The 12,679-nt window shown below is 41.6% G+C and overlaps 1 protein-coding gene across 2 annotated transcripts in view; it reads right to left on the bottom strand.

The window, feature by feature from the left end:
• The window catches only part of LOC136655949 (ligand-dependent nuclear receptor corepressor-like protein), a 48,726-nt gene that overhangs the window by 17,064 nt on the left and 18,983 nt on the right, over nt 1–12,679 (bottom strand). For both annotated transcript variants that reach the window (XM_066632704.1, XM_066632705.1), the window contains exon 2: nt 707–772. In XM_066632704.1, the coding sequence (XP_066488801.1) occupies nt 707–772 (66 nt within the window). The remainder of the gene's footprint in view (nt 1–706; nt 773–12,679) is intronic.

The raw sequence follows: 12,679 nt of genomic DNA, 5'->3' as shown, positions 1-12,679 counted from the left end.
AAATGCTTGCCATTTTGGACAAATATCTGTAGAGATGAAAAGACAGGAGGCTGCACTGAAAACTTATTAAAAACAGTATATTACATACCGGTGTTCCTCAAACCGTGGGTTGGGACCCACAAGGTGGGTCATGAGTCAATTTCAGGTAGGTCATGTAGCACCTAGCTCAGCTGCCACTGAAAATACAGGGTACAGAGTTGCTGGGCAGAGTGGGCTCTTGGTGGGAGAGAGAAATGTTGCTTTGCCCTGAATAGGGAGGGGAAGTAAAATGGTTGGCAACCTTCAGTCTCGAAAGACTATGGTATAAGCCTACAGCACCCGGTATTCCCAGGCGGTCTCCCATCCAAGTATTAACCAGGCCTGACCCTGCTTAGCTTCCGAGATCAGACAAGATCAGGCATGTGCAGGGTAACAGTGTGGGATACTGGAAAGAGGGGAGGACTGTGTGGTTAGAGAAGGATCCAAAACTGCATTCTGCTTTGACTTCTGAGCTGGAAGTGACATCACTTCCAGTTTAAAGACATCACTTCCAGTGGGTCCCGACAAACTGCAATTCTATAAACTGAGTCCCAGTACTAAAATCTTTCAGAATCACTGCAATATACAATAAAGTGACACAACAGAATTCCTTCCTAGTTTTCAGCAGGCATTATAAATGTCACATAATTAAAAAGTCAATTTTTATACATTTCCAACAATTCTTTACCTTCAAATAAACTGAGGTCTCTTCGTAGCCTTGGTCCATAAAGCCCTTCTAAAATACTTTCAAAACCTAACAAAAACAAAAATTAAAAACATTTTACAATTCTTCAACTAAAACTGCTTAGTATTTAACATATGTACCATATGAGAACATCTATATTTACAGTAAAAAAGTTCATCTCTTACTTATAGGTTAGTTCATTATCGTAGGAGATGACTTTAGATAATTGCTATCTGGCTCAAATCAGCTTCTAATGTGCAATCCTATACAAACTTTCCTGGGAATAGGTCCCATTGAACGTATGTAGGTGTACATACACTTGTGCAGTAAGTACATTCCAACAGGGTAATTAGACTTAGGGCGAAATCCTAAACGCACTGTAAAGTATGTATGCGCCTCCATGGGAGGAAGCCGCATTGGCGCATGTAGGTGCACCGACACACATAGGCAGGCAGAAGCCTCCATGGTGGCTTCCTCGCTGCCGCTTGTGACGACGCGCTTGCGTCTCCTGGCTTGCCTGCTCCAGCGTAGGTTTGGATTGCGCCCTTAAAGTGCCAATAAATCTCAGAGGTTAAATGAACAACAGAAAAGCCTTAGTGTCTCCACTAATTAAGGGGGGCTGGAAAGGAAGGGGTCAAAAACTATTCCTTCTGTAAACAAATTTTAAACTATCAAACTGCTTAGCCGTGATCTTCAAAAATGATTTGCCAGATATGCTAACACAGATTTCATAACAAATTTCATAACATTTATAACACAGTAACACATTTTGTTTGTTACTAGATTTTATTTAAATCTACGCTTAAGCCTTTTTTGTCTCTCATTAGTTCTTACAATTTCTCAGTTGTACTTTAACAACAACAAAGGAAGATTAGTTGGAAATCAGATCTCAGTGTAGGATCAATAGAATCATACAAAAAGGGGAAACAAAACAGTGGAAAATTAATGACAAGAGGAAGAAAAAGAAGAGATTATAAATTGCTGCTGTTAAGGTATGCCAGGGGTGTCCACACTTTTTGGCAGGAGGACCACATCATCTCTCAGACACTGTATCAGGGACTGGGGAAAAAAGAATTAATTTACATTTCAAAATTGAATAAATTTACATAAATGAATATATTAGAGATGGAACTTATATGAATGAATGAAGGTCTTGCAATAGCTGAAGGCCTATAAAAGACCTTACACAAAGCAAGGCCAGTCTTTCCTTTGCTGCCATTGCTGCATCACAGATGTGAAACAGCAAGCAGTGGAGGTAGCCCTCATCCCACAGCTCATGTGAGACGTCGAAGAGTTGGCCATCAGCTGAGAGCAGTTGCATCAGGCCAGTGCAGGCTCCAGCAAGTCTCCTGAAGGCCAGAAGCTCATTGGAGACTGGGAGCTCCCTGAGGGCCAGACTGGGAGTCCTTGAGGGCCGCAAGTGGCCCCAGGGTTGGGATTTGGACACCCCTGGGGTATGCAAATCCATACAGCATATTGAAACAGGAAAAAGGGAATGTACCACCTTGAAACTAGTGCTCACTTTAAGCCTCAAATATAGGTGTGTGCCATTTGACAACGGGATACATTCTCCTATCCCTGTTGTTATGCGATTAGGTCATTAGGTGAACATTCAGTTCAGTCTATTGCCTTTGTTGTGCCTTTGTTGTGTAAACAGACACTCCCTGTCAGACACTCGCTGGTTGAACAGGCTACTGGAGATAGCCTCTGTTGTGTAAACAGAAACTCTGTTGCAGGTTATGGAAGACCTGATTGCCTCATTAAGAGCATCTTGTGCTTTGACCACCGTCATATATGCGGTCTGTCATTAAGCAAACCGTTTGTAAGTGGCAGACGCCTGTAGTCTAAAATTATGATCCATACCATCAATTTCTATTTTGCTTATTTGTTAAATATATTTACAACAAACCTTTTAAAAATATTACTTCGCAAGGTAAATATTAATGAAATACTCAACCAGCTCATCATAAAATCACAACTTTAAGAAGCTGCCAAGTTGCTATTTTTTATACCAAGTTTTAGCACTAGACCAGCAATTTTACTATACAATTAAAAACATAAATTCCTGTCAGATACTTTTGCAATTCCAAGAACAATGAAGCTGTAGCTTTATCTGATGACAATTTGGAAATTTTCATACTTTGTCATTTTCCTAACTAAACAACACTGCTTTTATTTTCTTTATCACTAATTTATTGTTAATAAACCAGCTTACTGATTAAAAAAAAAAATCCCAGTTTACCAGTCTCCAGAAGGTTATTGTTCAGACAAATTAAGCACAGAACTAGAAATTACAGCAAACACAACAAGCTTTAAGTCATTAAATTTTTAATACAATGTAACCAAAGTACATTTTTGGCACTGTGAAGTTTGCAGGAGCATCATTCAATTTAGGAGGTTCCAGAGAGCTGGCTATATTACAACCCAATCCTGAACTTCCCAGTGTCCAGGACTGCTGTGGTGCTGAAATGGCTACCTTGGGATCTCAAGGGGCTGGGAAGCACTGCCAGGGCTACTTGGAGTAAGGGAGCTTATGCTCCCTTACCCTGTGTAATATTCAGGAGGCTCCAATGTGTCTCCTTGGATCTGCGCCTGCAGGCCCAGAGGGGGGTCAGGATATGACTGCTGGGCCTGCCACCATCTCCACCCCCTCCGTCCTCCACCATACCTTCTCCACGCCCTCCCCTGCCCCAGAATACCTCTCTCATATCCCCATGTCTATCTGCCGCCCCGCTTGCCCACAGCTCTGTCCTCCACCCAGTGATGGCTCAGTGCTTGCTCATGCTGAGCCAGTACCTGCGCTGGCCAGGTAGTAAGTGTCACAGGCATGCCTTACAGTACGTTTGCAACCCTGCGTGCCAGTGGTGAGCCAGCACACCAGGTTCAGGATCGGGGCCTCAGTCTGTTGTTGCAAACACAAGTAGCACCTTAAAGACTTCTGATCAATTTATGATGGCTGCAATTCATGAACAATTATAGTAAATAAATTAGTACTTCCAAGACTGGCCCCATCCCTCGCTCCAGCTGGCAGCTTCTGGAAAAGGAGTTGTAGGAGAAGAGCCATGGGAGGAAAGTTGTCTCCCCATCATCCAGTGCAACAGTCTTTCATCTCTAGTGCTGAAATACAAATAAGCAGAGCTAAAGGCTGGGGAACTGGACTGCTCTCTCCCTCACAGACCACGGCAACAGAGACACAAGAAATTCAGTATAAAGAAACAAAAGGCCAATTTGTACACAACCTTGGCATGTAAGCTGCCTACATGATGTGATGCATGTGAACTTTGAACTTGCATCTGACCCAGGGAAGTAGTACCAAGTGGTACTTGGTACTTCATGGAGCACACACAATTCATGTGTGTAAGAGAGCACAGAATTCATGGAGCACACACAATCATCCTTGTGCTTGATCTTAAAAAACCTAGCTTAATGAAGTCATAAGGTTTCCCAAATGGATTACCAGAAACTTCCTGGCTACTCCATACCACTCCTTTTTCTAGGCAGGCGAGCTTTGCCATCGAGTTGATGGACACATGAAAATTTCAGCAAGAGCACTGGCTAGGAGCTATTGTCTCAGTTCATTTTAGATAAAGAAAAAACACAATCCACATTTGACAAGTGTCACTTTTTACAAATGCAAAGAACCCCAAACAAACAAAACAAAGAACCCTAGAGGAACATTCCAGGATAATCTTCTGGAAGGCTAAAGATGTCCAAAAATGAGGAAAAAAAATAATGAAATACACAGGTTATTCACCAAAAGCCCCTTAAAAATAGGGATCTATTCTCTGTTTTTTAAGAATGCCATCTATGTGCTTGGTGTTTAACAAATCAGTATGACTGACCACTTAGTTTGCATCTATGTAATCATCTGCAGCAATTATTATGTACCCAAGTGTCATCTTTTACTTTTTCTTTAATCAGGTATATGGCAGTCACTCATTATATAGCAGAAAATAAAATGAATTCTGGATCTAATGTGGTAGGCTAAACTTGCCCCCTGCTCTGTGAGATGCCACAAATTGAGACTGCTGTCTCCTCCTATCCATATATTATTTCCAAAATGCACATTCAGTTTTTTAGCCAAACAACTTTCAAAGTGTCTATAAAGATATTGTTCTCATCAACTTCATCTGCACTGTTTACACCTGGGTTTGGTTCTTAGTCATGCTATACTGGAATGGAATGTCAGGAACTAGCCTTTAATACAGAAACAAGTGGGGGATCTGCAAAAAAAATGCTGTTTTATCAACTCCCAAAAGGAGTGCTCCAATCAGCAAACCTAGAATAGGGGGTAGTAGTGAAAACAGGAAGTGATTTCAGGAAGAAGGAAAACCTACTCACCTCAGTATAGAGTGCTAAAGAGTTAAGGTTTTTGTTCTAGCTGCCAGTCCTAATTCAGTCTTTATTGGCATATTGCAGGTTTTGTAGAGGGATCAACAAGTCCACACACTTGTCATGGTGAGTGCACGACCTTATGCCAAATGCAATGAGCTCTAAATTTCTTCCCAACCTTGGGAAAATGGAGAAGATGACTGTTTGTTCACAACTACAAGTACTTCAGAGGTACACAGTGCCTCTAAAACAGTGATTTTCAACCTTTTTCATCTCACAGCACCCTGACAAGGCACTAAAATGGTCAAGGCACACCACCAGGTTTTTGACAATTGACAAGGCACACCATGCTGCCAGTGGGGGCTCACAACTCCCACTGGCCCTATTAATAAATGACCTTCCACCAAATTCCTGTGGCACACCTGTGGACCACTCGCAGCACACCAGTGTGCCACGGCACAGTGGTTGAAAATGGCTGCTCTAAAATATGAAGCACAACTGTGGGGACAATCCCCACATCCTCCCTAACTCAAGGTTGGGAAGACAGCTGGGCATGTTTTATTACTGCTGCGTTCTCTGATGGGGTAATGCAGTTTTGCTGCTACTCTTCCAAGGTGCACCAAGCATCTTGAGTGAACAGCAGCAAAAGAAGCCCAGCACTCTTCTCTAGCTGAGAGCTAGTATGTGTGTAGGGATTGTTTCTGCAAAATGTAACTGTGGGGATGATCCCTGCTCCCTTCTCCAGCTCCAACCTGGATAGAAGCACGTTCCTGAGATGTACAGCATATTCTAGAGAGAAGCAGGGCATGATGCCTGCGTGCTTTGTTCCATGAGCAAAGAGACATGGAAATCACAGATTTGGTGTTAGCCAACATTTTTTGGTTTTTCTCTCTATTTTAAAACTGATATAGTCAATATTCCCTAGATCAAATTCAGTCTAACTTCCAAACCCAGCCACCTTTTCCCCCTCCAAACCAGCAAAAGTGATAGCTGCCCATAGCAAACAATGAAGAGAATGAAATTTGAATGAACAATGAATTTTACTAGAGCTAGGAGTAGAGGTGTTTGTTTCCAGTGAGTAAGATAGGATTACAACCTAATACTTACTGAACACAATGTGATTACTTCTAAGTAAACAATACCATTTTCAAATACCTCTACCTATGAGTGGACTGCAGCGTATCTGCTCCCCTACAACACAGGGAGCAAATACAGACGTTCCTGTCCTGTGAATCCAGATATTCTTGCTCCTAACAATGAGATGAACTGCTCCAGTATTTTCATATCTTTATTCCCTCAACATTCTGTAGGTCCTAAAAGCTTCTTTTTTTCAAAATACTATTAAACTTGCCTACATACATACTTCCAAGTATCTACACGAGCTTACCAAGTGTGTACAAATCAATACCTTACTTTAGTAGAACATTTTACTTCCAAAATGAAGGGCACTCAACCAGCCTAGTTCAATTTTAGAAAGGATGATACTACATACTAATTTGCTTTATTGCTCTGAACAGTAACAGGAGTGGCGGGATTCCCGTGACACAGAGAGTTTTTTTCTTCAAGTTAACAGAATACCATTAAGGGTGCAATCCTAACCCTTTATGTCAGCACTTTCCAGCACTGACCCAAACTGAGCCAGACTCAGCTCTACCTGAGCCTCCGGTCCCCATCCATCTGCTGCCTCTCCAGGCTTCAAAATAGCCTGAAGGCAAAAAAAAGTGTCATTTCCAGTTTTCAGAGGGAAACTGGAAGTGGCTTTTTTGCCTTTAAAGTATTCTAAGGCCTGGGAGGACTTCAGAAAGCCCTCTGGAGGGGACTGGAGCACAGCTTTAGGGTTTAATGCGGTGAAGATCACAGATCTGAGTATCCAGGAAATTTGGTCTCTGTTGGGGGGACGATGACTAAGAACAGATCCCCTGTCGATACGGAAGCCCCACCTGTAGTATTAAGTTTTTAATACTTATTGTATTAAATAATTATTTAATAAATTAATAAAAAATATTAATAAAAAAATAATTTTTGTGCTTCTTGAGATTTGTCACACTAAATTTGTTAAATTTGCATATGTAACTGTTGCTAAACCACTTCTAATTCTTTCCAGGCTGCAAGATGTATCAGATGTAACTATACTTACTAGGTAGATAAGAATATCTACTTCTGTAATGGGTTCCTCACGGACATGGTCCTACACTGTTCATTATATCAGTCCTTGCGAAAACAACATCTTTCTTTTTTTTAATAAATAGGCTGTCTGCTCAGGTGCCATCCAATTGAGAAATTTGTTGTCCTCTGTGGACCCCACTCACACACGCGCACACACACACTTTAATATGCCAATGAAGGTTCCGAGTCTGAGTTTACATATTCTAGGCTCATGAACAACGGTCAGCAGTTTTGAGTACTTTTTATGACCCAGATGTATAGAGGGGCAAATAGTTACCCAAGAATTGAGGTTGGTTTGCTGTGCTTGTTGTCAGGATTCAACAGGATTCAGGATTTAGTGTTGCCAGGGTGAAGAGACATGAAGATCAGGAGGGGAATTGCAGCTGATAACCACTGAAGATGATGGAAGACAGAAAGCTTAAGGAAGCCTTCTCCAAATCCCTAAAGCAAAGCTGACCACTTGGGTTTCCAGAGTCCTGCACTTGCCTGAATTATGGAATCAATCTGCTATCTAAGTGTGCACGTCATGAAACTATTGTCATGAAAAACTTTCACGTGGAGTTTTACTTGTTCTTGCACTGGTATTAGAGTAGTTGGGGCTCCTTGGGTATAAAATATTCAGATGAGAATGGTTGGGTTCATTAAATGAAGAGGATAAAACCTTTAGAGAGGGGAACTTTGTTGCTTTCCTGGTGAATGAGACCTAAGGAAAAGTTAGCTTTACTCTGGCATTGTGAGTAAATGGGAGAAGCTAAACTAAAGAGTTAGATTGCATTAGAGTATTATCTTTTCTTTGTAGCTTTATCAGCAAATTCACAAAAGGTTGCTGCCTTAGGTGGAGTCCTGCAGGCTGGGGAGCCTCCTGGGACCGTAGCCCATTTAGCGAGCTGTGTAGAAGCCCTCTTGTTAGTCTAATAGTTAATGGATCTTAATAAATTCTGGGTTTCCGATTCCTTTTTGGCTGGGGTCTCATTGAGGTATCTAGGAACCATTCCTCTCTTCTAGGGAGTAAAAGAGAAGAATTAAAGAACCCAAAGCTGCTTTGGGTGCCCAGCAGGGAAAGAAAGCAAGGTAGAAAGTAGATTGTAAAACTTTACTCCCACAACACCCTGATTAGAGTAAGAGCCAATGAACACACTGAGACTCACTTCATATACAGGAGTGCAGCTTCAAAATCATAAATGCTGCACCAGCAAAAAGTCAGTTCTTGTCATCCACTAGGGTTGGGTTCCTGAGAACCTAGTGGATGCTGAATTAACAGATACCAAATCATTGAGCCTATGGGGAGGAAAGGGGGTTAAGTTCCATGGGACCCACTTCACCATATACTCCATGAACTTTATCATAGAATTGGAAGGGGCCTAATAGGTCATTTAGTCCTGAATTTTAACATGAAGTCTATGGGGCTAGGAGAGGGCAAGGGCTCACCAACATCTCCAGCATCTGATACTTCCTCCCCTGTGCTGGATATACCTCAATGCACTGAAGGTTGTGGTTATAGCAATTTCTCAGTGCTGCTTAACCCTCAACTCATTGAAGGTTGTTGGTTCAAGAACAAGGGTCATTCTTCATAATCTCTTGGCTCCTTCCCTTGGCTTGCCCCAGCCCAAGTAGCCCTCAGGGAGCCTTCCAGAGACCTCTCGGGCCTCTGATCAGCAGCAGGGTTGTGAAGGTTCAGCTGGTGGGGCAAGTCTAGAAGCAGACACGTATGTGTCCAACGATTCTCCAGGGGCCAAAACCAGTTTGATGCAGCACCAGTACACTATTCGTAGAGAGTGAGAAAAGAGTCACAGATAACAGGAGTTAGGTGGCTATTCTGCCCCTACCCCATGAGTAAAATTCACAAGTGACCAACTTCACCCCATATTGTACTTTGATTAGAGCAGGGGTGTCCAAACATTTTGGCAGGAAGGCCACATCACTGTGTCAGGGGCTGGGGGAAAAAAGAATTTACATTTAAAATTTGAATAAATTTGCATAAATGAATTTATTAGAGACAGAACATTAATGAATGAAGGAAAGTCTTGCAGTAGCTCAACACCTATAAAAGGCCTTGCACAAAGCAAGGTCAGCCTTTCCTTCACTGCCACAGCTACATCACAGACATGAAACATCAAGTAGTGGAAGGAGCCTTCATCCCACAGCTCAGGAGAGAGGTCGAACAGTTGTCCTCATGCTGAAAGCAGTTGCGTTGGGCCAGCATGGGCTCCAGCAAGTCTCCAGAGGGTCAGAGGCTCACTGGAGACTAGGGGCTTCCTGAGGGCCACAAGTGGCCCTCAGGCTGGGGTTTGGCCACCCCTGGATTAGAGCATAATGCTCATTTTCATAAGCTGCTAGCACTTTTGTAAGAGTATCTTTAGGACAATGTGATGTTTTAAGATCAGAACAAGTAAAATCAAAACAATTTATGCAAGAGTAAATACAGAATTATGCAAAAGTATAATGTTTAAACAGACTGGTGCATCCAGTTCTTGGCACAATAGTTTTGTACAACTGTGCATACGCTTCTTATTTAAATGCAAGACAAGACTGAATATCACAGAAGAATTTGTCATCATACAAGTATTTTACTACATTGACTGAATTTACCACTGAAGTTTTAAAACACAAACTGTCCTTAAAACTTTATTTCTTTTTAACAAACTTTCCTTCCCGTAAGTTAGAGAAAATAGTTATTTGAACAGTTCAGTTGCCTTCAGTTTTCTTCAAAGCCATCCCAGAAGCTATCATACTTTTTTGAGAGGTGGAAATGGAGCAGAACAGTTATGACAAAGAAAATGGAAACTACTACAGCAGAAAGAACCACTGGGGAGGGGTGGGTGGGAAGCACTTCATCAGTTACCCATCCTAGAATTTCAGGCCTCCCAGTGTCTGCAGCTGCCTTCCTTGCTTTTAGATCTTGCTTCTAATGTTGTATTGCTCTCCCCTCTTTATTTTAATTTGATTTACACTACAGTAGACTGTTAACAATCCTACTGGCAGAAGCTGTTTCGTTAATATCCAGAGTATGTCATATACCAACTCTATGCCGAAAATCTGTCCAGGGTGGGAATGAAGATGCCACCATGGTGACATCCCCCCCACCTACAAATTGTCCAAAGGTCTTTTCTGAATATTAAATACTACACAAAACGTACAGCTGTTTTCTTGTTTCCCCGAGACCCAAACACAAAAATTAAATATGAAAGTAGTTCTTCTGCATAATGCAAGAGAGACTGGTCAATGACCAGAAACACACAAAATTAAAGATGTGAGAGCAGAAAATTTGTTTCCAGGTTTCCATCTCAGTGATGCCTTCAGTTTGCTGAAGTTCATGAATATCAGAGGTAAAGTTTAAAGTCTGAAACTCTTGATCTTTTAGCAATAGCTATATATAAAAAACACACATGCCAATTAAATAATCTCAAACTATGCTAATTTACTTCAAGATGTTCCTCTTGATCATAAGTAGGCTAAGTAGGTAACTCACATGCCTGTTTGTGGTAGCTTGTGGCAACAAAGGGCTGTGGCTACCTCCCTACAGAGCTGACTAGCCAGCAGCTAGTCATTTGGGTGGAGAGGAGGAACTTGTGCTTGCTTCTCCCTCCCTAGGTAGCATATATAGTTGTGGCAGGCTTCTGTGGGTGCTTGTGTCTGCTGCAATCCAGAAACATCCTCCCTATTGGCTCAAGATCCCTATTCTGTGTTAATTTACTTCTGCTGCTTCGGGCCGAGTGTGTGCGTGTGTGTTACAATCTAGGAATAGGGACAAGTTGTTCTGTGTTGCTCTTGGGCTAATTGTGTTTTCCTGAGAAGATCCTGAGGTGAAATAGAAAAATGTTTTGCTTTTACCAGTGCTGTATGTGCAACTTCATCACTACAGTATTCTTGGTTCTGTTTTAGCAAACCAGGGCTGTTGTAAACCAGGGCTTTATTAGGGACACATTTTGGATGGCAAGCACGTGTGAAGCAGTAATAAAATGAATTTACCTCTGAGAGCACGCAGAGTACAGAGTACTACTTCATACATCATAGTAGATCTTCAGCAGTTAGTCATTTTGTAAATAGCTCACGCATACCTGTTAGTTGCCTACTCCCGCTTTAGATGTTATATCACTGCAGAGTAGATAGTTTGTATGACATTACTACAGCATTTAATTCCAATGACACATTGTCATAATCTTAAAACTTCTGTGATTACAACAAGCACCAAGAGAAGAGCAAGTACAGGTTCACTGACATCAGCCTCTTAACAGATACAGGATATCCACACGATCAGTAATGTGACTGCAAGATTTTCAGAACTGAGAAGTTCAATATCTACATTTTTACATGAAGAGGTTCGCACTTCAAAAATGCACCATTCCACAGAAGGAAGTTAGCAGCATAAATGATGAATACAGTATGCCACTCATGTTAGACAGTTTTAAGACTGATCAATTTTCTCAGACAATAGACATCTCATATTCCATCCACACAAAGAAGTAGTGGAATTGTGACAGCTTCCTCCTCAGTTCAGCAAAATGTGTAAATGGGTTCCACATGCATAATTTCAATGAATGCATGGAGGCTGAGGGCTGGTAGCAGTCATGATCCTACTTGCCCCTTACGCACTGACCATACACATGGACAGAATGTGACAAGAGGGTTTACAGCCTTGAATTTCTCTCTCCTTGGGTTTTACCCCTGAAAAAGAAAATATAAGAGAAGTCTATGCTATTGAATTATATCATAAATTTACATGTATTTCTACAGAAAAAAGTGTTGAGCGTTTTAACATAATGTTAAATTACATCAACTGCATGTTTTTCCAACTTGAATACTCTGGATATCGGAAAGTTTGTGATATTTATACAGCACGTACAATGCACATGACATCTGCTTTTAGTTTACTATGTCAAGCATGCTAAAATAAGATTCTAGTTAAGGCATCAGAAAAACGTTCTGAAGAACATCACCCAATGCAAGCTCTTTCAAAACTAGCCAGCTAGGGGAGACCTGCTAAGGACATATTTTTGGTTCCAAAATCCAGAAAGAACAGCGCAGACTAAGATTAGAAACATAATGACAGAAGCTGTGAAAATATAAAATCAAACAAGCTGCAACTAGAACATGGGCAACCAAACAGTTGACAAAAGTAAAAGCCCAATATAGCTATCTCTGCCTGAAAAATCTGAAGTGAGTTCACAGCTCAGATCATAACACTGACATTACGAAAACCGAGCTTGAGAAGGTGGAGACTGCACAGAGTGATAAAGAACACATCACCACATGGAAAGCTTGTGGAACATGCAAAGTATGAATTACTGTAGTGTTTACCAACCTGACTGTTGGTGGATCATGAAGTCAACAAGGAAAATGTACTGAGTCCTTGAGGGAAACCAAGAAGCAAAAAACGCAGCTAGGGAGTGGAGGGGAGGGTAGGCGCTGAAGTATCTCCCCTGCCAGACCCCCAGTGCTCTGTCTAAACTCTGTGTGGGCAGCCTGCCAGCTCTGCAT

Source organism: Tiliqua scincoides, chromosome 6, assembly GCF_035046505.1.
Source record: "Tiliqua scincoides isolate rTilSci1 chromosome 6, rTilSci1.hap2, whole genome shotgun sequence".
Taxonomy (NCBI): Eukaryota; Metazoa; Chordata; class Lepidosauria; order Squamata; family Scincidae; genus Tiliqua; species Tiliqua scincoides.
This window is presented reverse-complemented; position numbering and strand designations above follow the sequence as displayed.